The 27,534-nt window shown below is 44.3% G+C and overlaps 1 protein-coding gene across 1 annotated transcript; it reads right to left on the reverse strand.

Moving 5' to 3' along the window:
• Positions 1–1,334: 1,334 nt before the first annotated feature.
• ISY1 (ISY1 splicing factor homolog) lies at positions 1,335–26,382 on the reverse strand. The gene is made up of 11 exons (XM_003982538.6): positions 26,123–26,382; positions 24,033–24,055; positions 23,376–23,427; positions 21,842–21,907; positions 20,794–20,836; positions 16,033–16,145; positions 10,378–10,495; positions 6,657–6,779; positions 5,740–5,861; positions 2,410–2,496; positions 1,335–2,023 (listed from the first exon to the last, which is right to left on the reverse strand). Exons 1-11 carry the CDS (start codon positions 26,123–26,125, stop codon positions 1,916–1,918), a joined length of 858 nt encoding a protein of 285 aa, XP_003982587.1. The 5' UTR covers positions 26,126–26,382; the 3' UTR covers positions 1,335–1,915.
• Positions 26,383–27,534: the final 1,152 nt, after the last annotated feature.

Genomic DNA, 27,534 nt, shown 5'->3' on the forward strand with positions numbered 1-27,534 from the left:
AGGATAGAAGAAATCTGGGGTTGGGTCTGTCTCAGCCAGTAACACCTGTGCTACGTGCTTCTCTACCCAGCCTCAGTTTCCTCAGACGTGGGACATGAATTCCTGTCCTGCCTGCATCCTGGGAAGCCACCAGGACATCCCAGCTGGGAGGGATTTTGGAAACTGAAGGACAGGAGCAGCGACGCCTGTTTCTGACTCTGTCCCAGAGGTTCGAAACCTGTGAATTCCACGGACTGAATGACAGAGGTGGGCCTGGAGCCCTGGGCGTTCCAGAGGGGCCACACCGCAGTCTCTTCTGTGACCTTTTCCAGGGAGAGATACCTGTTGTTTGAATTTCCTGGTGTCCTTGAATGCAGGGCGGCCCCAAGCCTGCATGTGGCCCTTGGAAGAAAAACCCCTAACTGGGTGGTCTGAGCCGGGCCACCACGTGGCCCCCAGAGGCTGTGCTGAGGGCCCTCTCTTGACTCTGCCCGCACCATGGGACTGCCAGACCCTGGGACAACGTCCTGGGCTTGGAAACGGAGAGTGAGGCCAGGGGCCTAGAGGGACTCACTCAAAGTCCCCAGTAAGTTGGCTCTTGAGCCCCTGTCCCGGACCAGACTGGGGCTGGGTCCTAGGTCCCAGAGCGGAGTCTGGTCCCGGCTGCCCCCCCCCCGGGGGGGCCCCAAAACCCCAACCCCGACCACACATTCAGCCAGGGGCTCAGCTGAGGAGGGACCGCGCCACCTTTCCTTTGGGGAAGCCAGAACGCAGGGTGCCCTCACCCGAGTCACATCCCCTCTCCTCGTCCTCTGTCCCTTTCCCCACACAGCCCCTCCCCACCCCAGCCAGTCTCTGCCCAGCCTCTGCCTGGCCTGGCTCCTGCCTCCCGTTTCCACACCCAGCTCCACACACCTTCCTAAAGCAGGCCACGCACTGACCGACCGGGTCGCCCCCTTGCTTGGTCCTGACACTCACTCCCAGCTACTCCTAGGAGCCCTCCGGAGCGTGGGGAACCCCCTCCCACACACACAGTCTCAGAGACGGCTGTCCCCCGTTGCTGCCGTCGGTTCCCCGCCCCGGAAAGAAAAGATCCAGCCCGGATGGCAGGCTGGGCTCCCACTGGCGCCTCCTGGACATCCGTGGTGTGCCTTCACGCGGGCCAGGCCGGGGATGTGGCGAGGACGGCTCTGCCCGCCCACCTCGGCCCTGGACGGAGCCCAGACCGTCCCAGCCCTCCCCGACGTGGGCTGTGTGCTTCGGGACTCTGTCCCCTGCAGCGATTCTGAGCCTCGCGTCCTGCTGCAGCCATCGCCTCAGTACGGTTCCCAGGGAGCCAGCCGCAGACGTGGGGGTTGCCCTTCCATATAAAAATCTTTAATAAAAATAGCTCTCTTCAGAACCTGTCATAAAACGGAAGTACCAAACTGAAAGTCCTGCCACCTGGGCAGGAGGGAATGAGGCAGGCTGGGCAGGCCACAGAGAACCGCAAGCAGTAGCCGACCCAAAAGGAACAGCTCTAGCTGGTGGCTGACACATGGGACTGTGGGCCGAGTTGACAGTCTCATTTTTCAAGAGGAGGTAGCAGTATATCTTTTTAACGGTAGTCATAAATTGACCTCCCCACCGCGAGTGACAGGAGAAAGCTAAATAAAACGCAAGCACCCAGCTAGCAGCCTGTTTTACACACTCAAGATAAAAATAAGTGGGTTCCTACAATAGCAAAACATGTGTACAAAAGTGACAGCTGAAGCCCACAGCCTGCCAGGGAGGGACAGGGGCCAGGGTAAGAGAAGGTGGGAGAAGGAGCCCCAGGACTCACAGCGCCAGCCTGCCCGTCTGCAGTCCCAGGACAGCAGAGCCCTGTGGCAAGGGCCAGCAGGGGATGATGGTCCCCTGACAGATTTCCAGACCCTGCACAGGTCCCGGCTCAGACCTAATACCCCAGAAGTCTTTTGGCCTCTTCACTCTGGGCCTGCAGGGTCTCACTGGCGTACTTCTGGAGGAGTTCCATCTTCTTCCTTCGCACAAGGGCCTCCTCGATCTGTGGACAGCGAGAGTGAAGGGCTCATGCTGGACTCCTCCACAAGGCCCTCCGTGCCCTGCTGGAGCTCAGCCAGGAGGGAGATCCCCAGACAGAGGCCATCGAGGAGCCAAACCCCAGAGCCAGCTCCCACTGGAAGCGGAGGAACAACCCTGTTTGTCAGTATCCCCTAAAGCGGACGGGACCCAGCCCCCCGCTGCATGCTGCACCTTACCTACCGGAAGCATAGCGACCAGTGCCAAGTGGTCGGAGTCAGAGCTGCCCTAACGGATAGGAAGGGCGAAGAAAACCCACGAACACACTCTGTGCAGGCTCCTTTTCCCCGAGTCCCCTGGCACTGGGGAAGCCCCACCTGCAAGGGGAGCAGCTCTCAGCCTCTGTCCTACCTCTTGCTGTGACGGCACTGGGACATGGGCGATGAACTTCTGCTGCCCGTCTTCACCTCCTTTCTCCTGGCTGCCTTCCTCGTCAGACTACAAAACAGAGAACAACCAAAAGGCAGTGAGCCGGAGCCCGTTACACACATGTTGGAACTGCTACAAAACACACAATTCGGCAGCTATTTAAGAGGAAAAAATAGGGTGCCTGGGTGGCTTGGTCAGTTAAGCATCCAACCTGATTTTGGCTCAGGTAATGACCTGTTTGTAGGATCCAGCCTCACTCGAGCTCCTTGCTGACAGCAATGGAACCTGCTCGGGATTCTCTCTCTCTGCTCCTCCCCTGGTCTCTCTTGTGTATGCGAGAAAATAACTAACTAACTAAATAAATAAATAAAATCTCACTCACAAAATAAACTTAAAAAATAAATGCCAGGTGTGCCTGGGTGGCTCTGTTAGTGAAGCGTCCGACTTCGGCTCAGGTCATGATCTCAGCTTGTGAGTTTGAGCCCCGTGTCGGGCTCTGTGCTGACAGCTCAGAGCCTGGAGCCTGCTTCGGAGTCTGTGTCTCGCTCTCTCTCTGCCCCTCCCCTGCTCATGCTCTGTCTCTCTCTGTCTCAAAAATACACAAAACATTAAAATAAACAAATAAAAATAAAAAAGTAAAAAATAAAAGGAAAAAAACAAAAGGAATGGGGAAGTTCAGTGCTCACACAGAAAGACATGGAGACACCCACTAACTATTTAAAAAAGCCACAAAACACTGTGCAAATGATGCTACCTTTTGAATGAGGAAAGAGAATTAGAAGAGAATCTAGTGACAGCCGTGAGAACCGGGTGCATCTTTGCACCCAGAGAACTAGGGAATGTTTGTTGGTCTTTACACATTCTTTGGTTTTTGAACCTTGTGAATGTTATCTATTTCTTTAATTAAAATTTAAAAAATTTAATTACCAAATGTACCCAATATGGGAAATGTACCAAATATAGAAAAAAGATCAATTCAGGGTCTGCCCACGAGTCAAAAGAGATTGCCAATAACTTCAGGAAATAATGTGGCCTTGGAAATCTGAGGAGAGAGGGCTCCTGTGAGGTGGTGGGGTCCGCTGTTTGCCAGTGTCGGTGCCAGACGCCCTGCACCAGCCTCTGGCCACACCCGCTGACTACTACCTAGCAATACAGAGGAATGAACTCTTGGATTCAACACCTCGGATGGAGCTCAAGGGCACTGTGTTGAGTATAAAGACCATCCTCAAAGGTGGCATACGGTACGATTCCACTTGTGAAACATCCTCAAGAGGACAGAATTATAGAGACAGGGAACCGACTGGAGTTGGCCACGGGATGGGGGAAGGAAGGAGGCCTGACTGTCAGGGTGCAACACGTGAAGGGAAGGGCTCTGTATCTTGACCGAAATGGTGGTTGTACAAATCCACACGTGTGATAAAAGACACACAACGCTATACATTCATTACGCCATCTCTGTTTCCTATTGTTGACACCGTCCTGTAACTCTGGAAGATGTAACCGTTGGGGCAAACTGGGTGAAGGATACACAGGACCTTCTGTACTACCTTTACAACTTCCTGTAAATTATTTCAAAACTACAAGGAAAAAAACCCACCTTTGGTGGCTCTCCATTGCTCTTCAGATGAAGGCAAACCCTCCTCACCGTGGAGCAGGGGCACCGGCCTGTTCTGCCTTGCCCCCACCCCAGCAGCCCCTTACTGTGCTCCAGCCACACCGGCCTGTCCTCTGTCCCTCACACTCCCATGGTGTCTTTCAGTACATGTGTTTCCCCCGCTGCTGGAACACTCTTCCCTCACTGCCTCTCCCTTGGTTATTAACTTGTCCTGATCTTCCAGACCTCGGCTGAAGGGTCAGCTCCCAGGAAGAGCCTTCATGGGCTCTCCCCGCACCACATCACTATCGAAGACCGCTGTCACAGCCACTGGTTCCCACTGTCTCTACTCACCGGACTGTCTCCCCACTGACTCTAAGCTACAAGCAGAGCTTGTCTCCTGCTGTGCCCTTGGCACAGGCCTGGTTCACAGTAGCCACTAATTAAACAAACACCCGCTGAAAGAGCAAATGAATTATTTGCAGCTGAAGAAGACCTTCCTAGGGCTTCAAATGTTTCACTGTCCCCACTGCTGAGCAGCCAGACCTGCATATGAACCTAACCTCAGGTCCGCCGTACCCTGTGTGATAATGACCAAGTCACTAAACTTCTCCGAGCCTGCTTCCTTGCCACCAATGTCGCGGCAAGTTCCTCACCCGGGACCTGACCTATCTCCCACACACGGGTAATTCCCCTCCCCTTCTCAGTCCAGCAAATCCATTTCATCCCTTCTCGATGTGTCCAGGGAGCAAGGGCTGCATGGCAGGCTCTTCAGAAGAGTCCAGAGCTAGCAGGCTCTGCCTGAGAGGCAGGATCATAGCTCCACCCTCAACCACCACCCTCTGAATAAGGCCCTCTCTGCTCTGGGCTGGTTTCTATCTCTAAAATGGGGTTGTTAAGACTAAACAAGACCTTTTGGCACTGCCACTTAAAAGGAAATGATGAGGGGCCCCTGGGTGGCTCAGTCAGTGTCCAACTTCAGCTCAGGTCGTGATTTCATGGTTCATGAGTTCGACCCTGCATCGGGTTCTCTGCTGTCAGCAAAGAGCCTGCTTCAGATCCTTTGTCCCTCTCTCTCTCTGCCCCTCCCCGGCCCGCGTGCTCTCTCTCAAAAATAAACAAACATTTCAAAAAAAACTTTTAATAAAAACATAAAAAAATAAAAATAAATGATGAGGCCTACCCTGCTGACACCTTGATATTAGACTTCTAGCCTCTAGAACTCTGAGGCTAGAAACATCCATTTCTGGTGTTTAAGCCGCCCAATCTGTGGTACCTTGTAATGTATAAGCAACTAATACAATAGATACATAATTAAACCTGAAAACGTGGTAATAATAAAGAAGTGAATAAATAAATAAAAAGAAACGATGGGGACACGGGCTAGAACTCATGGCATCAAATGTGTTTATAAGTCCGACAGCAGTGTATTCGGAAGGGCCTATCTCTACAAAGCAGGTAAGTAATGCTGGGTATAAAGTACAGTTTACCAAGTGCTCTAACAGCCATTCCCTTCTAGAACCCTCCCTGGGATGCTGAGTGGTGATCCTCACATCCATCTTCCAGCTGAGGAAGCTGAATTCTCAGGGCTGGGCTTTGGCCCAACCCCTCGCCAATGGGCCGAGGCTTCCTACCATCCCACCCATTCTCCCAAGGCCCAGCCTTCGTGGCTCAGAGCAGAGGCAGTGAGCACCGGGGCCCCCCACTGCCCACAGTACCTCTTCCTCGGTGACAGCATAGATGTTGATCTCTTCCTCCTCTTCCTCCTCCTCCTCCTTTTCTCCTCTTGCCAGCCGGGCCTCTCTCTCAGCTTTCCACTTTTCCACCAATCCGGCCCTGACTGGAGAAACAGGAGAGCAGGTGCTGCTTAGTCAGGCCTCGAAATCAGCTTTGTGTGCAATGCAGGGTGAGGCCCACATGTCCCCTCGGAAGAGGGGAACCCTCCATTCTGCCCTGGCAGGCAGGAGTGGAGTGTGAGAGGTAGTCTGGTCACACCACAGCTCTAGCTCCCAGTCACAACAAGGCAGCCTGGCAGGGGACAACCCCAGATCATCCCCAGTTCAACGACCTAAGTGACTTCCTGACATGCCTACATGAAAGAGGAGACACAGTGGTACAGCATGCCGGAAAAGGGCTCAGACTCCTGACCACCTGCACCCAAAGCCCTAGCTGACACACCAGGGGTCTCAGCACTAACTTCTTCCTCATAGGGCTGTCATGAGGCTTCAGGACAATGTCCATAAAATGCTTAGCACAAGGCTTGGCATGGAAGAAGCACTCAGAAAGAGACACCCACCTTGCTCTATACTGATAACCTATTAGCTGTGCTTAAAGCATATCTGAAAGCTACTTAAATGGACACCACTTCCCGATTTCAAGAAAACCAATGTGGGAAGGAATCTAGATGATGCATTCTGGGTGGATAGGGGGCAGGTCAGATGTCACTCTTGGGCTTCCCCAACCTGCTGCTTCTGGCCCAACACAGCCCTGACTGCATCATAGATACCGAGCAGACCATTTCCTCAGAAGACCATCAGCAATAAAACCAACCCACTTCTGGTGTAAAGGACATTTTCAAAGGACAGAACAGAAACCAGATGCCATCTATAACGAAACAAAATGCTCGGAGACCTACATTTCTTTTCATATTCCTGTTCCAAAGGCACGATGACACCATCATCTTCATCAAGGTAACCGTAGTATTCAAAATCGATTGCTTTCATGAGCTCAGCGCGTGTCTTTCTTGGAGGGGGAAGAGCTGAAAGAAACAGCACCAGCTCAGCTAAATAACCCACCACAGTCACACCCAAGCCTTCATCCTGGACAATGTTATGTGGCCATGGAGTGTGCGTGCTCAAGAAAATACCAAGATGTAGGCACCTCTCTGTACTAGCCAGAGATTTACATTAAGTGGTACAACCCTTTTTAAAACTTTAACCCAATTAGTCTATTTAGAAAAAAATTATACTAACTAAAAACACAAAAACAAAAGCTGGCAAAGCCTAATGGACAGAGATATACATTATTCACAGGGTCGTGAAAGCCTGGAATAACCTAAGGCTCTATGTAAGCTGTAGGATGTGTGTAAAATGGGGTATCTGATGGCCCCTGTACTGCTCTTGTACAAGATGCTTTGATAATATAGGAAATGTCATGTTAAATGAAAAAAACAGGATAGGAAAATGTAAGTATATAGATAAGACAAAAGAAACTATAAAAAAAACAAAAAAGATAAATGAGAAAGCCCTCAAGAAAATATTTTCAAGGGCACCTGGGTGGCTCAGTTGGTTGAGCGACCGACTTCAGCTCAGGTCATGATCTCATGGTTTGTGAGTTCGAGCCCTGCGTCAGGCTCTGTGCTGACAGCTCAGTGCCTGGAGCCTGTTTCGGATTCTGTGTCTCCCTCTCTCTGCCCCTCCCCTGTTCATGCTCTGTCTCTCTCTGTCTCAGAAATAAACAAACATTAAAAAAAAATTAAAAAAAAATTTTTTTTTCAGACTAAGGGTTACTATTCAGGATACCTAAGTAATTCTTAAAAATCAAAAGGAGGGCATCTGGCTGGCTCAGTCAGTAAAGTATGCAACTCTTGATCTCAGGGTCGTGAGTTTGAACCCCATACTAGGTGTAGAGATTACTTAAAAATAAAAAATCTTAAAAAAAAAATCAAAAGGGAAATGGCAACCCAACAGATAGGTGAAAGAGTAAAAGCTGATCATTTCAGCAGAAAAAGCTCACATGTATAAAAATTTCATTTAGCATGATGCCTGGGTGGTTCAGTCCTGACCTCTGATTTTGGCTCAGGTCACGATCTCACTATTCACTGCTCCACTACTCTTGGTCCCTGACCCGTGACCATGCTGGCTGCACCCAGGACCGGGTTCAGGGCTAAAACCCCTCGGGCTCAGAATGCTGCGTTCCTCCCAGTCAAAGGGAGTGGTTTAAGGGTAGAACTATGGTCTGGTCAAAGCCAACCAGATTCAATTCTGGGGGTTTTGCTTAAACTGCTTGGGAGAAAAAAAAATCTCTTGCTGAAGAGGACAAAATGTAAGTTGGTGATAAACCACTCGCTGCCACAAGCAGAGAACTAAACAGAGAAAAAGTTCACGCAGTGGAAGTCAAAACTGCAACACGGAGGAAATGTGGCCTGGAATCAGCCATTCCTGAAAGCAAACCACCGTGGACTTCTCAGTTATGTGAGCCAATAAATTCACTCTCCTGCCTAAACTGAATTGGGGTTAAGCCAGGTGTCACTCACACTGATGAAATTCAGCTTATGAAATAAGCACGTAAGTGCATTAAAAAAGTCCTGGAAGGGAACGTAACAAACAGATAATAATGATTACCAGTTATCCAGGGGCATGGTGGGGGGGGGGGGGGGGGGGAACCTAGGGGAGAGTGCTTTTGAATATACTCATGAAGACTGACGTATACACATTCTCATTTAAAAAAAATAATCTACAACTGGAATAAATAATAAATTTAGAAAAATTATTTTTCTAAAAATATTGACCTCGATATAGGTGCCCCCCCCAACATATGAATTTTTTCTTCTTAAATTATCAGCTTTGATTCTTTGACCAATCTGTTGGGTTGTCATTTCCCTTTAAAAACTAGATGGAAATATGTCCCAATAGGTCAACAATTGTCATCTACAGATGGGAAAATATGGGCAGTTGTTTTTCTGATTTTCTGTATTTTACCACTTCTCTGTAGTAAAACTATATTATTTTCACAATGAACAGCATGATACTTACACTTTGAATTATTTTTTAAAAATTTTTTAAGATTTTTTTTTTTTTTTTTTTTTACAATTTTATATTTAAGTAATCTCTACACCCAATATGGAGTTCGAACTCACAACCTCAAGATCAAGAGTTACATGCTCCACCAACTGAGCCAGCCAGGTACCCCTTGAATTAATTTTAAGTGGTGTTACTAACGCATGCAAAACCAGTTTGGGCATAATTAATTTAAAATTAAGCAGGGCTTGGGGCACTTGGGTGGCTCAGTCGGTTAAGTGTCTGATTTCGGCTCAAGTCATAATCTCACGGTCTGTGGGTTCGAGCCCCGCATTGGGCTCTCTACTGTTAGCGCAGAGCCTGCTTTGGAACCTCTGCACCCTCCTCTCTCTGCCCTTCCCCTGCTGGTTCTCTGTCTCTCAAAATAAATAAACTTAAAAAAAAAAAAAAAAAGCAGGGCTGAATACAGATAGAATTATAAATATATTTTTAACATTTACTTATTTTTGAGAGAAAGAGACAGAGCACAAGTGGGGGAGGGGCAGAGAGATTAGGGAGACACAGAATCTGAAGCAGGCTCCAGGCTCTGAGCTGTCAGCATAGAGCCCAACGTGGGGCTCGAACTCACAAACCATGAGATCATGACCTGAGCAGAAGTCGGATGCTTAACCGACTGAGCCACCCAGGCGCCCCTAGAGTTATATATATTTTTTTCTAAATCTTTTTTTTTTGTTTATTTATTTTTGAGACAGAGAGAAACAGAGCATGAGTTGGGGGAGGAGCAGAGCGAGAGGGAGAGACAGAATCTGAGGCTGGTTCTAGGCTGTCAGCACAGAGCCTGACACAGGGCTCTAACCCACTAACCGTGAGATCATGACCTGAGCCGAAGTCGGACGTTCAAACCGACTGGGCCACCAGGCGCCCCTAGAATTATATTTTTAAAAGAAAAACTGACTGGAAGGAAATAGAGAAGAACACCAACAGTGGTGAGAATATTGCTGTCATTCTTCTCTGCTAGTCACATTTTTTTCTATAATATTTAGACTACTTTCTTAAAAGGCAAAATTAAAATCCACAAACACTCCAGGCTAGTGGTTTCCAATTGCATTTTGGAAGGCCAAGGTTTGGCTGAAGCTCCCCATGGCCACGGAGGTAAAAGGCAGGACAGGTGAGGGGACCAGCCCTGAATTCGCACAGAGCAGTTCCCTATTACTCCATTTATACCTACGGGGTTCAGTCCAAGCTTTTACTTGTTCTTCGGCTAGGGTTTTTTCAGCTAACAAGTAACTGAAACATGAGACCATTTCAATGAACATCAGAGCCTGCCCTGATAGTTCGAGGAAACTTCAAACCGGAAACATGTCATTCAGACTGAGAGACTGGCATGTGAGAATTTGGCGCCAGTCAATTCTGGATTCGCCTCCCAACCCCGACTGCGTGCCTTGGGCCTGTGACTTCAACTCCTGGTATTTAAAGTTTCTCATTTAAAATGGTAATTCTGACACTGAATTACTGACTCCTGAAACAATGCAGGAGGAGCACCTAGCATACAGATCTGTTAGGATGACTACCAACAATTAGAGGCTAAGACCTTCACAAACATTAGCAGTCACTTACGTTCTTTTTCAAATAGCTCTCTAACACCAGGCAAATCTTTGGCTGCTCCAAAGTACTTGTAACCTCGATTTCCGGGGACTTCTTTCCCTTCATGATCCAGCATTTTAGGTCCAACTTTCTTATTGGGAAGGAAAAAGAGAAAATGAATCTGATCCTTTAACCCACTATTTCCATATTTGCAAATATATTTTAAGATAATAACAATAATTGTGGGAAAATACTGACGTACACGGAAAAACATTTGGGCACTTTTTTTTGTAATTTAAAATCAACCTAAATACCTAACAGTAAGAGGATGATTTATGTAAATTATAGCATTGCCATGGATGGAATATACTCTATAACTTAAAGATAATGATTCTTATGAAACTCCTATACTGCCTTGGGAAAACACTTATAACATGAGGTAAGTGACAAAAGCTCAAAACACAATTGCAAACAACCTAAATGATGAGCAGTAGAAGACAGATGAAATACATGCTGAAGATGGAATTCTACCCATTAAAAATGATGATGTCAACAACTACATGTAGTATGGTGACCCTGAGCCAGGTCTACAGGACTATAAAAGGATATTGTTGGGAAAATCTATGAAACAGTCAAGTACTTTACATAAAATGACTGTACCAAAGTGTCTTACACTTGATAACTCTACCACGGTTACGTAAGAGAACATTCTTCCTCTTGGAAAATACACACAGGGGTGCCTCAGTGGCTCAGTCAGTTGAGCGCTCAACTCTTGATTTCAGCTCAAGTCATGATTGCAGGGTCATGGGATAAAGCCCCATGATGGGCTCTGCATGGAGCATGGATCCTGCTTGAGATTCTCTCTCTCTCTCTCTCTCTCTCTCTCTCTCTCTCTCTCTCTCTCTTTGTCTCTCTCTCACCCTCTGCCCCTCTCCCCCGTTCGCATTCTCTCTCTCTAATAAGAAAATAACAAAAATAAGAAAGAGAGAAAATATACACAAGAGATACTAAGTATTAAGGGAAAAAGAAGCATAATGTGTTAAGGTACACACAGAAAATGACAAAGTAAACACAGGAAAAAAGCCAAAATCTGGTAAATGTGTATGAAGGGTATATAAGAATTCTCTGTACTAATTTTGCAACTTTCTCAAAAATTTGCTTTTTTTTAAATGTTTATTTGTTTTTGAGAGAGAGAGAGAGAGAGAGAGAGAGCGAGTGGGAAAGGGGCAGAGAAGGTAAGACAGAGAATCCCAACGCGGGGCTTGAAACACAAATCGCGAGATCATGACCTGAGCCAAGTACAGGAGTTGGACACTAAACCGAATGAGCCACCCAGGCACCCCTCAAAAATGCTTTTTAAAATGATGAGGGGCATCTGGCTGGTTCAGTCAACAGAGCATGTGGTCTTCATCTCAGGGTCATGAGTTCAAACTCCACATTGGGCATAGAGCCTACTTAAAAATAAAGAAATAAAAATAAAAATAAAATGATGATATAAATGACTATTGAAATGAAAGTATGCTCCTGAAACACTGTTAAGTGAACAAAGCATATAGTTACAATAAGAAACAATTTCCATAATAAACATATACATACATAGAAAAAAATGCTAGAAAGGTTAAATAGAAAATGTCAGTAGTAGTTATTTCTGTGTAGTAGAAAACTATATAACATTCTGTATCATTCACAGAATATAACAAATTTTTTAATATTTTACAATTTTTATGATTTTTTATTTTATATTTTCTTCCTTTTTTTTTTCTTTTCTTTTTTTTTTTTTTTTTGCATAAAACTCTGTAGTATCTACACAGACAATGTTACTATTTTGGAAAGAAACAAATCCTACAACCAAAGTTGTATATACAGTGAGTGTGATCTCAATCGTGGCACTCACAGAAAAACAACAGAAGGAACTATTCAAGTAGTTTCATCCAGGTAATGCCATCCTGACTGAATGCTATCCTGCTTCTTAATACTTTTCTGAACTTGATAAATGTACTACTTTTCTTTTTTAACGTGGCAAAATACACATAACAAAATTTACCATCTTAACCTTTTTTTTTAAGTTTATTTATTTATGAGACAGAGAGAGAGAGACAGACAGCATGAGTGGGGGGTGGGGCAGAGAGAGAGGGAGACACAGAATCTAAAGCAGGCTCCAGGCTCTGAGCTGTCAGCACAGAGCCCGACGCAGGGCTTGAACTCACAAACTGCGAGATCATGATCTGAGCCTAAGTCGGATGCTTGCTTAACTGACTGAGCCACCCAGGCGCCCCAGCATCTTAACCTTTTTTTAAAAGTTTATTTGCTTATTTTGAGAGAGGGAGAGAGAGAGAGTGTGCAGCGTGCATGCACAAGTGGGGGAGGAGCAGAGAGAGGGAGACAGAATTCGAAGCAGTTCTGCAGTACCAGCAAAGAGCCCGACTCAGGGCTCGAACCCACAAACCATGAGATCATGACCCGAGCCAAAATCCAGAGTCAGGTACTCAACCAACTGAGCCACCCAGGCACCACCCATCTTAACCATTTTTGGTGGACAGTTCAGTGATACTAAATACATTCATAATATTATATAACCCTCACCACCATTCATCTGCAGAACTCGTCTCATCTTGTGAAACTAAAATTTTAAATGTATTAGAAAATGGAAATAAAACTGTTAAGCATTAAAAAAAAAAATTCAAGAAAGAAAACTATTGAAAGATTAATGTGAATTGCACCAAAAATTTATAAAATAAACTTGACCAAGAAGGTGAAAGACCTGTACTCTGAAAACTGTAAAACACTGACGAAAAAAATTGAAGATGAAATGAAATGGAAAGCTCTTCCATGCTCATGTACTGGGAGACTTAATATTGTTAAGATGTCCATATTACCTAATGCAATCTGCAGATTTAATGCAATCCCTATCAAAATACCAGCAGCACTTTCCAAAAAACTAGAACACATAATGCTAAAACTTGTATAGAACAACAAAGACCCCAAACAGCCAAAGCAATCTTGAGAAAGAAAAACAAAGCTGAATTCCAGATTTCAAGATATACTACAAAACTGTAATAATCCAAATAGTATGGCAGTGACACAAACACAGACACACAGGTCAACGGAACACAACACAGAGCCCAGAAATAAACCTAGGATTATATGGCCAATTAATGCACGACAAAGCAAGCAAGAATATGCAATGGGAAGACAGTCTCCTCGAAAACAGTGCTGGGAAAACTGGAGAGCTACATGCAGAAGAATGAAACTGGACTACTTTCTAAAAACCATACCCAAAAAGAAACTCCAAATGGATTAAAGACCTAAATGTGACACTTGAAACCATAAATATACTAGAAGAGAGCACAGGCCCTAAATTCTCTGACATCGGCCATACCAACACTTTTCTAGATATGTCTCCTAAGGCAAGGGAAACAAAAGCAAAAATAAACTATTGTGACTACATCAAAATAAATAGCTTCTACAGAACAAAGGAAATAATCAATACAACAAAAAGACAACCTATTAATTAGGAGAATATATTTGCAAAGGATATATCCAATAAGAGATTAATATCCAAAATATCAAAGAACGTCTACAACTCAATACCAAGAAATAATCCAATTAAAAAATGGGCAGATGACATGAACATTTTTCCAAAGGCAAAGATGGCCAACAGACACATTGAAAAGATGCTCTACATCACTCATCATTAGGAAAATGCAAATCAAAACTACAAGATATCCTGTCAGAATGGCTTAGTATCAAAAACACAAGAAACAACAAGTGTTGGTATGGCAAGGAGGTGGAATAAAAGGAACCTCACGCACTGTTGGTGGGAATGCAAACTGGTACAGCCACTGTGGAAAACAGTATGAAGGTTCCTCAAAATTAAAAACATAACTACCACATGATCCAATAATTCCACTACTGGGTATTTGCCTAAAGAAAAATGAAAAACACTGATTCTAAAAGATAAAATGCACTCCTAATACTGTAGCATTATTCACAATAACCAAGATATGGAAGCAACTCACCTGTTTATGGATTGATGAATGGATAAAGAAGATGTAGTGTGTGGGGCACCTGGGTGGCTCAGTCGGTTAAGCGACCAACCTCAGCTGGGGTCATGATCTCACAGTTCGTGGGTCTGAGCCCCATGTCAGGCTCTGTGCTGACAGCTCAGAGCCTGGAGCCTGCTTCCAATTCTGGAGCCTGCTTCCAATTCTCCCTCTCTCTGCACCTCCCCTGCTTGTGCTCTCTCTCTGACTCTCAAAAAATAATGTTAGTAAGAAAAATTAAAAAAAAAAAAAAAGATGTGGGGTGTGTGTGTGTGTGTGTGTGTGTGTGTGTATAATGGAACACTCAGCCATAAAAAGAGTGAGATTGGGGAACGTGGGTGGCTCAGTTGGTTAATCATCTGACTCTTGATTTCAGCTCAGGTCATGATCTCACAGTATGTGAGATCAAGCCCCATGTCAGGCTCTGCACTGACAGCGCAGAGCCTGCTTAGGATTCTCTCCATCCTTCTCTCTCTGCCCCTCCCCCACTCTCTCTCTCTCAAAATAAATAATATACATTTTTTAAATATTTTTATTCTTTTAAATAATCTCTACACCCAACGTGGGGCTCAAACTCACAACCCCAAGATCAAGAGCGGCATGTTCCTCTGACTGAGCCAGCCAGGTGCTCCAGGACCATGGGCATTTTAAACAAGAGGCCAGGGGCACCTGGCTGGCTCCATTGGTTGAGCCTAAGACTTCGGCTCAGGTCACAATCTCACGGTTTGTGAGTTTGAGTCCCACATTGTGCTCTCTGCTGTCAGAGCAGAGCCTGCTTCAGAAACTCTGTCTCCCTTTCTCTCTGCCCCTCCCCTACTCGCACTCTCTCTCAAAAATTAATAAACATTTAAAAATCAATAAATAAACGAACAAACAAGAGGCCCAGAGAGATTAAGTGGCTTACTCAAGAACATCTGGACAGTAAACTGAGTGGCCCTATCTGCTCTGATGGCTGTGCTATGGGGTGTTTAAGAATTATCCTACCATGGGGCGCCTGGGTGGCTCAGTCAGTTAAGCGTCCGACTTCGGCCCAGGTCATGATCTCACAGTTTGTGAGTTCAAGCCCCACGTCAGGCTCTGTGCTGGCTGTGTGGAGCCTGGAGCCTGCTTCAGATTCTGTGTCTCCCTCTCTCTCTGCCCCTCCCCTGCTCGCTCTCTGTCTCTCTCTCTCAAAAATAAACATTAAGGGGCACCTGGGTGGCTCAGTCGGTTAAGCATCCAACTTCGGCTCAGGTCATGATCTCACAGTTCGTGAGTTCAAGCCCCGCGTCGGACTCTGTGCTGACAGCTCAGAGCCTGGAGCCTGCTTCACATTCTGTGTCTCCCTCTCTCTCTGCCCCTTCCCTGCTCATGCTGTGTCTCTCTCTGCCTCAAAAATAAACATTAAAAAAAAATTTTTTTAATAAAAATAAAAAAATTAAAAAAAAATAAACATTAAAAAGGTAAAAAAAAAAAAAAAAAGAATTATCCTCCCTACCTTTCCCATGTTTCCTGTCCACATTTAACAGGCATTCTTCAAAGCTTCTTTCATTCCTCAAGTACCTACTCCGTGGCCAGCATGGGCTGGGAGCTGCAGCGGATGCAAAGTTACCCAGCCTGCCAAAACGCTTACCCCCAAGACCCACTGGCACAGTGGCTTACTTACTCCATAGTCAGGACCACCCAGCTCCTTTATCCGGACTTCCCAGTGTCCTTTCTCTCTTAGCAGTTTGTTAATTTCATCATTCAGGTCCCGAATTCGGAATTCACCTAAACCAGCTGGAAAACAAAAACATTAACATTGTTTCTTCAAAATAGCACTCAATGTTATACCCTAAAAATAAATGTCAATACCTAGGAAGGTATGCGGGACAAAAACACTCATTTAAATTTATAAGAAAAACCATCACACCCAAATAAAGGAAATGGCAAGGATTATGAACCGAGTCCCCACCAGCACAGGGGAAAAAAATTCTTGAGGAAAACCTTCATCATCATTAGCAACTGAAGAAATATAAACTGAAGCAATCCTACTGTTCCATTTATACAACTATTAAAATACTTTGGTGGTGGGGGCACCTGGCATCCAACGCCAGCAAATATGCAGCGAGGCTGACATAAGCACCGGGACTGGGAGAATTCTGTGTTGGTTTCACCCTTTCAGGAAAGCAATGTTTTGTTATATGGGAACATCTTTTGGCAAAGACTATACTCTGAGAATGAAGCCTAAGGGACTCATTTAAAGGAATATGCACAAGAGAGTTTGCAGAGGTGTTGTCTCCCACGCCAAGAGCAGCTGGGGCATCCCACCACAAAGGAAGGGAAATGGCTAATGAACCTTGATATGTTGAAACAAAGTATCACGTGGCTGTTGCAAGGGAGTAACCTCCCTCCCCCTTCTCCACTGAATGGTTTTCTACCACTGTCAAAAGTCAACTGACCACATGTGTGGCTCTATTTCTTACTCTCTTCCATTGGTCTATCTTTCACCACTACCCACCCCATTATCTGGAATACAGTAGCTTTATATAAAATCTTAAAGTTAGGTGGTATGAATGCTACAATCTTGTTCTTTTTCAAAATTATTTTGGCTATCCTAGTTCCTTTGATTTTCCATTTAAAATGTAGAAAAAATCTGGCAACCTATTTAAAAAAAAAAAAATCCCATTGGGATTTTGATTGTGGTAGTATTTGAAAAGACCAAGAACTGACATCATTACTAGGCTTGGGTCTTGCCATCCACGAATGCCGTGTACCTCTCCACTTACTTGGGTCTTCTCTGATTTCCTTCATCGATGTTTTAGTTTTAAGCAAACAGACCACACATACATTTTGTTAGATGTATGCCTAAGTATCTCTTCTGTTTTGGTGCTTTTGTAAATAGCCCTTTTTGCAAATGTTCTATTACCAATTTTTCAGTGCTGGTTTATAACAATAAAATTTATTTTTGTGTATTGTCCTTCTTTCTACTCTGTAACCTTGCTAACCTCACTTACTCACTTTAGAAAGCTTCCCATAAGATTTCTTGGGATCTTCTACACGGAAAATGACATAGTTTGAGAAGACAATTGTATTTCTTCCTTTCCAATCTGTGTGCCTTTTATTTCCTTTCCTTGCTTTACTGCACAGACTAGGAATTCCAGTACGACCTTGAATACAAGCGGTAAGAATTTCTGCCTCGTCCTTGCTCTTAGGAGGAAAGCATTCAACCTTTTGCCATTAAGTACGATGCTGGATATAGGTTTTTTGGGAGAAGTGTTTTATCTGGGTGAAAAAAATTCCCTCTTATTCCCAGTTAACAGAGAGTTTTTACCATGAGTGGATGTTAAATTTTGCCAAAAATTTTTTCCGTTATCTACTGAGATGATCTCTACTAAAGATCATCTAGAGAGGCTTCTCTACTTTAGAATGATGATACAGTGGGGGGCGCCTGGGTGGCTCAGTCGGTTAAGCGGCCGACTTCAGCTCAGGTCATGATCTCGCGGTCCGTGAATTCAAGCCCCGCGTCGGCACTGTGCTGACAGCTCAGAGCCTGGAGCCTGTTTCAGATTCTATGTCTCCCTCTCTCTGACCCTCCCCCGTTCATGCTCTGTCTCTCTCTGTCTCAAAAATAAACAAACAAAATAAATAAATAAATAAATACATAAATAAACAAATATTAAAAAAATAAAAATAAAAAAGAATGATGATACAGTGAATTATATTCATTTCTGAATACTGAATCAGACATGTACACCAAGGATAAATCCCACTTGGTTGTGATGTGTTATCCTTTTTATAAATTACTGGATTTGGTTTGCTAATATTCTATTGAAAATTTCTACACTCATGAGGAATATTAGTTGGAAATTTTTTTCTATTCATGTAATGTCTTTTTCTGATTTAGTATCATGGTAATGCTAATAGTCAAACTTCTAAAATGAAGGAGGAAGTGTTCCTTCCCCTTCAATTTTCTGGAAGAAACTGTGTTGAATTGGTATTTTTTCTTCCTTAAATGTTAGGTAGAACTTACCTGTGAAGCCATCTGGGTCTGGAGTTTTCTTTGCTGGAAGGCTTTAACTATGAATTCAATTTCTTTAACAGATACAGGGGCATCTGACTGCCTCGGTCAGTAGAGCATGCAACTCTTGATCTTGGGGTCATGGGTTTGAGCCCCATGCTGGGCATGGAGTTTACTTTAAAAAAAAAATTCTTGATTTCTTTAATAGACATAGGAATGCTCAGGTTTCAATTTCATCTTGAACAATGTTTGTAAACAGTGGCACTACTGACATTTTGAGTCAAATAATTCTTTGTAGGATACACTGTAAGATGCTTAGTGGCTTCCCTGGCTTTAACCACTAGATGCCAGTAGCACCCCAAGTTATAAAAATCAAAGTTTCTCCAGATACTGACAAATGGCCCCTGGGCGGGGCAAAACTGCCCCTGGGTAAGAACTAATTCTCTTTAAGTTTCTGTCTTTCAAGGACTGGTCGGTTTCATCTGAGTTGATGAATTACAGGCATAACATTGTCTGTAACATTCCCTTATTAACCTTCTAATGTCTGGAGAGTCTGTAGTAATATTCCCAGTGTCATTCCCCGTGCTTGTAATTTTTTTAAGTTTGCTTGTTTGTTGGCTTGTTTATTTATGTAATCTCTATACCCAACATGGGGCTCGAACTCATGACCCTGAGCTCAAGAGTCATGTGCTCTACTGACTGAGCAAACCAGACACCCCTAGATGTTCCTAATTTGTATCTTCTTTTTTTCTTGGTCAGTCTGACTAGAAGTCTATTAATTTTATTGACCTTTTTATTTATTTAATTTTCTTTTTTTTTTTTTGAAGTTTATTTTGAGAGACAGAAAGAGTGAGCAGGGGAGGGGTGGGACAGAGAGAGACAGAGACAGAGACAGAGAGAGAGAGTCCCAAGCAGGCTCTGCTGCACTGATAGTTCAATGTGGGGCTCAAATTCATGAACTGTGACCTCATGACCTGAGCCAAAACCAAGAATCAGACACTTAACTGACTGAGTCACCCAGGCATCACTTACTGATATTTTTAAAGAACCAGGTTTTAGGGGCGTTGGGTTTAACGACTCTAGCTTAGGTCATGATCTCACAGTTAGTGAGTTCGAGCCCCACACTGGCTCTGTGCTAACGGCTCAGAGCCTGGAGCCTGCTTCGGATTCTGTGTCTCCCTCTCTCTCTGTACCTCCCCTGCTCACGTGCTCTCTCTCTCTTAAGAATAAATAAACATTAAAAAAATTTTTTTAATAAAAAATAAAAGAGTAAAGCCTTGGTGAGGCTTAAAAAAAAAAAAAAGAACCAGCTTTTGACTTCTTTTCTCTCTTCATCTTTGATTTTCAGTTTCATCGATATCTGCACTTACCTTTATTATTTTCTTCCTTCTGCTTACTTAGGGTTTGGTTTACTCTTCTTTTCTAGTTTCTTAGCGTAGAAGTTTAGATCATTGATTTGAGACAATTAATACAAAAAAAGAACATCCCCCCCAAAATTATTTTTGTCCCTTAAATTCTGACATTATGTTTTCATTTTCATTTACTTCAAAATATTTTCGAATATCCTTGCAGTTTGCTCTTAGACACATGGGTTGCTTAGATACATGCTGCTTAATTTCCAAATATTTAGGAATTTTCTAGGTATCTTTCTGTTACGGATTTCTACATTAATTCTGTTATAATCAGAGAACATACTTTGTAAGATTTCAATTATTTTAAATTTGCTAACATTTGTTTTATAACCCAGAACATGTTCTATTTTCGTGAATATTCTAGATGCTCTTAAAAAAAGAAAACATTCTGGGATGCCTGGGTGGCTTAGTCGGTTAAGCGTCCAACTCTTGATTTCAGCTCAGGCCACGATCTCACCGTTGGTAAGTTTGAGCCCCGCTTTGGTCTCCAGACTGATAGTGCGGAGCCTGCTTGGGATTCTCTCTCCCTCTCTCTCTGCTCCTCCCATATGGCTCTCTCTCTCTCTCAAAAAAATAAAATAAAATAAAAAATAATAAAACTTTTAAAAAATGTTTTTTTTGTTAGGTGGAATGTTCTAGAAGTGTCAAATTGACTCATACTATTATTCAGTTCTTCTATGTCCTTAATGATCTTCTATCTACTTGTTCTACTGATTATTGAAAGAGAAGTGTTGAAATCCCTGAGTCTAATGGTGGATTTGAGAATCAACACTGCAGGGGTACCTGGGTGGCTCACGTGGTTGAGTGTCCAACTCTTGGCTTTGGCCCAGGTCATGATCTCATGGTTCTGTGGGGTCGAGCTCCATGCTGTCAGCATGGAGCCTGCTTGGGATTCTCTCTCTCCCTCTCTCTCTGCCCCTACCCCTCTCGTGCATGCATGCACTCTCTCTCAAAATAAGTTAAACTTAAAAAAAAAAAAAACAAAAAAAACACTGTAAAAGACAAATTAGCTTACCATTCTGAATTTGAGCCACTTTTTTAGAGATCTCTCCAATGATCTGTGAAAAAAAGAAAAGGTAATATTCTCATGACTTTAGATTATGTCTGAAAGCACAGAAAACATATAATTCAAGATTAGTAATTAAAAATACTTAGAATTCTGGTAAAGAATTACTGAGAGAATAAGAAACAATCAGAATACAAATCAAAACCACAATGAGGTATCACCTTACACCTGTCAGAATGGCTAGAATTAAAAAGACAAGAAATAAGTGTTGGTGAGAATGTAGAAAAAAGAGAACCCTTGTGCAGTGTAGGTAGGAATGTAAATTGGTACAGCCACCATGGAAAACATGGAGGTTCCAAAAAAAATGAAAAATAGAAATACTATATGATCCAATAATTCCACTCCTGGGTATTTACCCAAAGAAAATGAAAACACTAATTTGAAAGATACATGTTAACTGCATTATTATTTACAATACCCAATATATGTAAGCAACCCAAGTGTCCTTGGACAGTTGAATGGATAAGAAAGATGTGTTATACATATACAACGGAACACTACTCAGCCATAAAAAAGAATGAGATCTTGCCATTTTCAACAACATGGATGGACCTAGAGGGTATTATGCTAAGTGAAATGAGCCAGACAGATTTCACTTACATGTGGACTCTAAAAAGCAAATCAAATCAATTAACAAACAAAAAAGCAGAAACAGACCCAGAAAGACAGAGAAGAAACTGATGACTGCCAAAGGGGAAGGAGGTGGGGGATGGGCATAATAATGGGTGAAGGGGAGTGGGAGATACGGGCTTCCAGTTATGGATTGATAAGTCACGGGTGGCGGGGGGGGGGGGGGTGCAGTGGAGTTCAGCATAGGAAATATAGTCAATGGTATTATAATAGCATTTCTGGTAACAGATAGTAGCTACACTTGTGGGATCACCATGTTGTATACCTGAAACTAATGTAACACTCTGTGTCAACTGTACTTCAATAAAAAAAAGAAACAATCAGAGACTTGTTACTTCTACTAAGACCAGATTCACCCAGAACATACTTGTCGTCTCCACTTCTCAGCTTTGGGCAGCTCAGTACATTCTGAGGCAAGGAAGGGTCTTCTTTCCTATGAAGAAGAAAATACACATGTTGCCACTGTACTAGTTACAAGCTCTGTGCAGCATTCACAACTGATTCAGCCCTGAAGACTAAATGTCTAGTGGTCTAAACACATTTGAAGTTTCAGTTCCAAATAATCTCCATCAAGCCTTATATCTCACACTACGGTCTCCACTTGGAAACAACTATATGAGGGGTGCCCGGGTGGCTCAGTCAATTGAGCATCTGACTCTTGATTTCAGGTCAGGTCATGATCTCACGGTTCAAGGGACGGAGCCCTGCAATGGGCCCTGTGCTAAGAGGGTGGAGCCTGCTTGGGAGTCTCCCTCTCCCCCTGCCCCACTTGCACATGCACTGTCCCTCTCTCAAAATAAATAAATAACTTTTTTTAAAAAAGGAAACAACTATACATGCAAAAACATACATACATTGCACTGTATCTGGTACAGTGAACCACTGGAAACAACTTAAACGTTCAATAATAGAGAGATGACTAAGTAAGCTAGGTTATATTCACTTCATGGAATATTCATATTATCTTAAGAAATAATGTCTATCGGACACCTGGGTGGTTCAGTCAGTTCAGCTAAGGTCATGATCTCACAGTTCATGATTTCGAGCCCTCTATCAGGCTCTGCACTAATGGTGTAGAGGCTGCTTGGGATTCTCTCTCTCTCTCTCTCTCTCTCTCTCTCTCTCTCTCTCTTTCTCTCTCTGCTCTGTCCCTCCCCTACTTGCTCTCTCTCTCTCTCTCCCAAAATAAAGAAACTTAAAAAAAAAAGAAATATCTACAATATTCAGAACATACATAAACGTGTATGTGTATACATGCATGTGTGTGTGTGAGCATGTGTGTTTAATTTCTTTTTTTTTTTAATCTTTTTTAACGTTTATGTATTTTTGAGAGAGGGAGAGAGACAGAGCGTGAGTGGGGGAGGGGCAGAGAGAGGGGGAGACACAGAATCAGAAGCAGGCTCCAGGCTCCGAGCGGTCAGTGCAGAGCCCGACGCGGGGCTCAAACTCACAGACTGTGAGATCATGACCTGAGCTGAAGTCGGACACTTAACCGACTGAGCCATCCAGGCGTCCCTGTGTGTTTAATTTCTATAAAATAAAACAAAAATATTGAAAGAATGCTGCCTATTATCCCTGACCTGGTTGAGTCTCCATGAGTTGAGATCATTTTACTGGTATCAGCTTAGAGCTCCTCTCCATAGTACATTCCGTTTTCTATTATTCACTATTAGAGCTGGGATAATATGGAAAGCCAATTATCATAATACAGAGGAAATGGAAGCAGCTAGATCATCAATCACACTGCCCCAGCTACAGAGAGAGACACCTAGAATTCAAATGTATAGACTCCTAAGAGTGCCAGCGGCTATAGACAAGAAATTGGAAGTCTCGTCTGCTCAGGAGAGAGTTTTACCACATTTATTCTTAACGATTTACAATTCATGAAGATTTATACCAACCTTCACTTTTCCCTCTTCCAGTTGAGCTTGGCGAAATCTTGCTAAGGCCGTCCTATCAGAAAGAGAGAAGAATCCATTAGATACCGCTCACAGACTTCTTATCACTCAAGTTCCTAGATGACATAGATCTGCTCATGACCGTATTTAACATCAGCCATTCATGAATATTACTCATAAATAGATTATAATAATTATTCTTCATAAAAAGAGAGCATACATGAGCATGCACAAGAGATTAAGACACCAAAGAGAAGTTATGGGTTTCCGTGTCCCGACAGTGGAACTTAAAAAGCCATGGGTGTTCCTGAACACCCAAATATCTATTTTACTTACACTGTGTGTAAAGACCGTGGGAAACTCTCCTGATCAGACCACTTGGTGAGCAACACATCCGGATGCTAAAAGACTAGCATCATGGGGTGCCTAGCTGTCACTCTCATAGCCCCTGTACCATCCCCAACTAAACTAATGTTTATCCAGTATAAGTTCTGGGGAGTTGTCAGAAAACACTAGTAGGGAAAACAAACATCGAACATGGGCATACTATTTTAACACACGTAGAGAAAGAAAAATACGAAAAGAACCAAACACAAAAAGAGCTCCATGGTGATAATTAAGTCCCTTAAAATTTACAGACAAAACTGAATTGATACTTACATGGCCTTTTCTGCATTTCGGGCCTAAAAGGAGACAGAAGGGGAGAAAAATGCCCATGTTTAAAATACCCGTTTTTCACCTACTTTTAGAGAAAAGTATCAAAAGGTCACAAGCATAATGTTTGAACTAGCATCCCAAAAGAAAAAAAAGAACGAAAAGAAAACCAAAAGAAAAAAAAAAAATCAAAAGACATCCAAATCCTGTGACTTTACCCACGCTGCTCCCTCCACCTAAAATCTTCACTCCTCCACTGTCCCTCCCCACCCTTTGGATCTGACTAACTCTTATCCATCCTTCAAAATGTATCACCTGTGTCATCGCCATCCCAGAAAGTTCGTCTGTGGCCCCTTCTTCCCAACTGGGCTGCTACCTTTTGTGTGGGTTTGTAACTACCATGATCCTTTCCACTCAGCATCCCAACTGTCTGTTTCCAGCCAGCAGAACTTGAGGAAGAAAAGACTGGCTTTTCCAAAAGGAGTTTTATGTAACTACTGTCACACAAGTGTCAAGTCCACTGTCCCTGAAACACTGTCAAGCACAGAACATGTTTTCTGGGTTGTAGTTTAAGTAGAAAGAGTACTCGCTAAGTCAGGGACTTGAACTTTACTCTCAACTCTTCCACTCACCATCCCGGAGAAGTAGTCTCTCAGGTTCCCCGTCTTTACAACAGGGATCATACCTCTTATCTCCTAGAGATGTCATGAAGACTTAAGAGATAAACACATAAAAACATCAGGTATGCAGCTTCTAGAGCCTCAGCAAAAGTTAAGTTCAACGTAAGTCTCCTTCCTGGCCTTCCGCTACAATGGACACAGCAACAAACTTGGCAAAAGCTTGGCGGATACGTGATAAAACAAAGCAGCTCTCCCAGGGGAAGCCATCATCTTGAAGGCTGAGGCAGTGTCCTACCTATTTTACTAAATCCTAGAGATTCTAGATATTTAATTTAGTGTTTCTCAATGTTTACTGCATGCTTAAAACACCGCGGTAGGTGCTCATTGGAACTTCCCCACCAAACAATGAATCAATGTGATACGGGCACGTACCCAGGGTAACGTAAGCCCACTCATATATGAATGTGCGATGGTTGACACGGATATAAAATACCCAACAACTCCTGTACCCAAAAATATCCAGGCCCAGGGATTCTTCTCCCCTGCTAGGGAATAGGCAGAAGGATTCCCTATGTTTGTTAGAGTTCAGAAATGAAGAGCCTCAAGGCTGAGCAGAGCAGTATGAAGCAGTAATTTGGGATACAGTCTCCCACAGAAAGGTCTGATTCCAGCCCAAGAAGGTTTCTTCCCTTCTTGGGATCTTGGGCTCATTAATCTACAAGAGCTTGCAATACATCTTCTATAACCTCATTACTGCGTCTTGTGCTTCTTATGCGGGCTTCGCTTAATGAAAATATTATGGTAACTAACATGTATGAGCATCTTCTTTGTACCAGCGCTAGGTGCATTCTCACACTGACATGTCGGGAGTGCTTCCTGAACCAATGGAGAAGCCAACAAACCACTCCAGACCACAGAAATCATACCCTCAGGCAGTAACACTACGCCATCCATTCAATCGTTACTGAACACCTACAACGTGTCACACCCCTAAGAAAGCCACTATTAGACACTAAGAAAGCCATGTTGAAAAGACCAATCCCCGTGAAGTTTACATCTTGCGGGGGAGATGGAGAAGAGAAGAGACAGAAATCAAATAACCCAGAAACATACTGTCACCCCCGCTGTTCATCCCCCGTATGGGACCTGGGGACAAACAAGTGGGCCCACGCCAGGCACCGTGACTAGCTGCCGGTCCTTGCGCCTCTCTTAGTTTTCCGGGGCGATAAGATAAGGCGCTTCATCGAGATTACAACAGTGCTGGAGACTGTAACTCCGCTCTCCGAGGTTCCCATTTCCCACCCCAAATTCTGACAGCTGAAGAGAGGAGGAAGAGAACCCAAGTTACAGGTAGACAAGGAGCCTGAAGCCTGCAGTGATGCCCGGCTGCACCCTTCCACCACGAGCGACCGATGGGGCTGGGAGACCTCACTGCGCGCCCGCTCGCCCCCTCCACCACGCACCCACCCAACTCACCATGGTGGCAGTGAGGGCGCCGCCCTCGGGCCGCGCGGCCCCAGCCCCGGGAGCTTCACTGACTCGGGCGAGGCCGACCCCGGCGGGAACTGAAACACTCTAGCTGACCGCACCACCGATTTTTCTGTCGGAAGGACAAACGGGATGGACCGGAAGTTGGGGGCCGGAAGCGAAAATGGGACTCGACTAGAAGAGGAAGAGGAAACGCAAAAGCGTTCTTGTAGGACTGCCTTCCCTAGGCGTTCGGGCGTCGCGCTGACACGCGCGTACGAAGACTGGGGGCGTTGGCAAATTGCGCCTGCGTAGTGAGACTGACGTGTCTTAGACTCCGCTCCCGACGGCTGGTTTCGCTCTCGCGATAACAAGTGCAAATTTTCTTGCGTTAACTATTGCTACTGCGGAAGCGGAGGACACCGGGTGCGGTTGACTGTAAGCTGCTTGGGGTTATGGTTGCCGTTCTGGATCGCATCCCACCGGCCCCCTTTTTATTTCTTTTGGTGAGAGCAAACATGCCCTTTCGGAAGTCGCTCGTCCTCATGCCTCTGAACGAACTGAGTCCTCACAGCGGACTGGGCTCGCTGAACCCAGCCTTCCTAAGAGGTTAGGCAGCTCAAAAAGTGGAAGCCGCAGGCCCCAGGTAGTAGGCGCTGAAACGCTCTTTTGGTCAGGTCGGAGCGAGTGTTCTCCAGGAGTTCGAGCTGGCGGGGCTTCGTAAATTCCTCCGCGTTTCCCTGTCATTTACGTGGGGACTTAACTTTTTCTGAGCTCTTCTGGAATCGCCAGGCTCAATCAGAGCTGGACCAGTGTTTTAAGTCACCCTCTTTTAAGATAAGAAATTTAAGGCCCAGGGAAGAAAAGCCTACTTACTTGGAGGAGGAGGTTGGTTTGAGAGGTGGTTTGGGTCATTACCCAGACAGATGCGGTCAATCAGTGTGTGATGGGCACGTTGCTGGGGTCAGGAGATCGTCAGACAAGGACCCAGGGACACGGGAGAGGCCACTTGATACGTACGGTTCTGGTGGCTATCCCCATATGGTGTCCAGAGCTGTGTGGAATTCAGGTAAAGGACAGTAGCAAATTAAGCCAGTTACAGCTTCGGCCATGGTGTCTTCTCTACCAGAGGACGTAACCAATGATGGGCACTTCAGCTTCACCCAGGAGGCACAAGCCATCTGGGGAAAGCAGCTGACATGTGGTTCAGGATCAGACAGGACAGACATGTACTCAGAATAGACACCAGGATCTCATGCCTGAGCGGTGATAAGGACAAGTTCTTAAAATTTCAGCTGGGCATATGGCCACCCAACTAGATTCCCATCTTCCCACTTCTGACAGCTAATTGTGGGTTTGTGATTATATAACCGCCAACGGGAATTGAATGGAGGGAATAAATGCCACATAGGCAATGCCAT

The sequence above is a fragment of the Felis catus genome, chromosome A2 (genome assembly GCF_018350175.1).
Source record: "Felis catus isolate Fca126 chromosome A2, F.catus_Fca126_mat1.0, whole genome shotgun sequence".
Lineage (NCBI taxonomy): Eukaryota > Metazoa > Chordata > Mammalia > Carnivora > Felidae > Felis > Felis catus.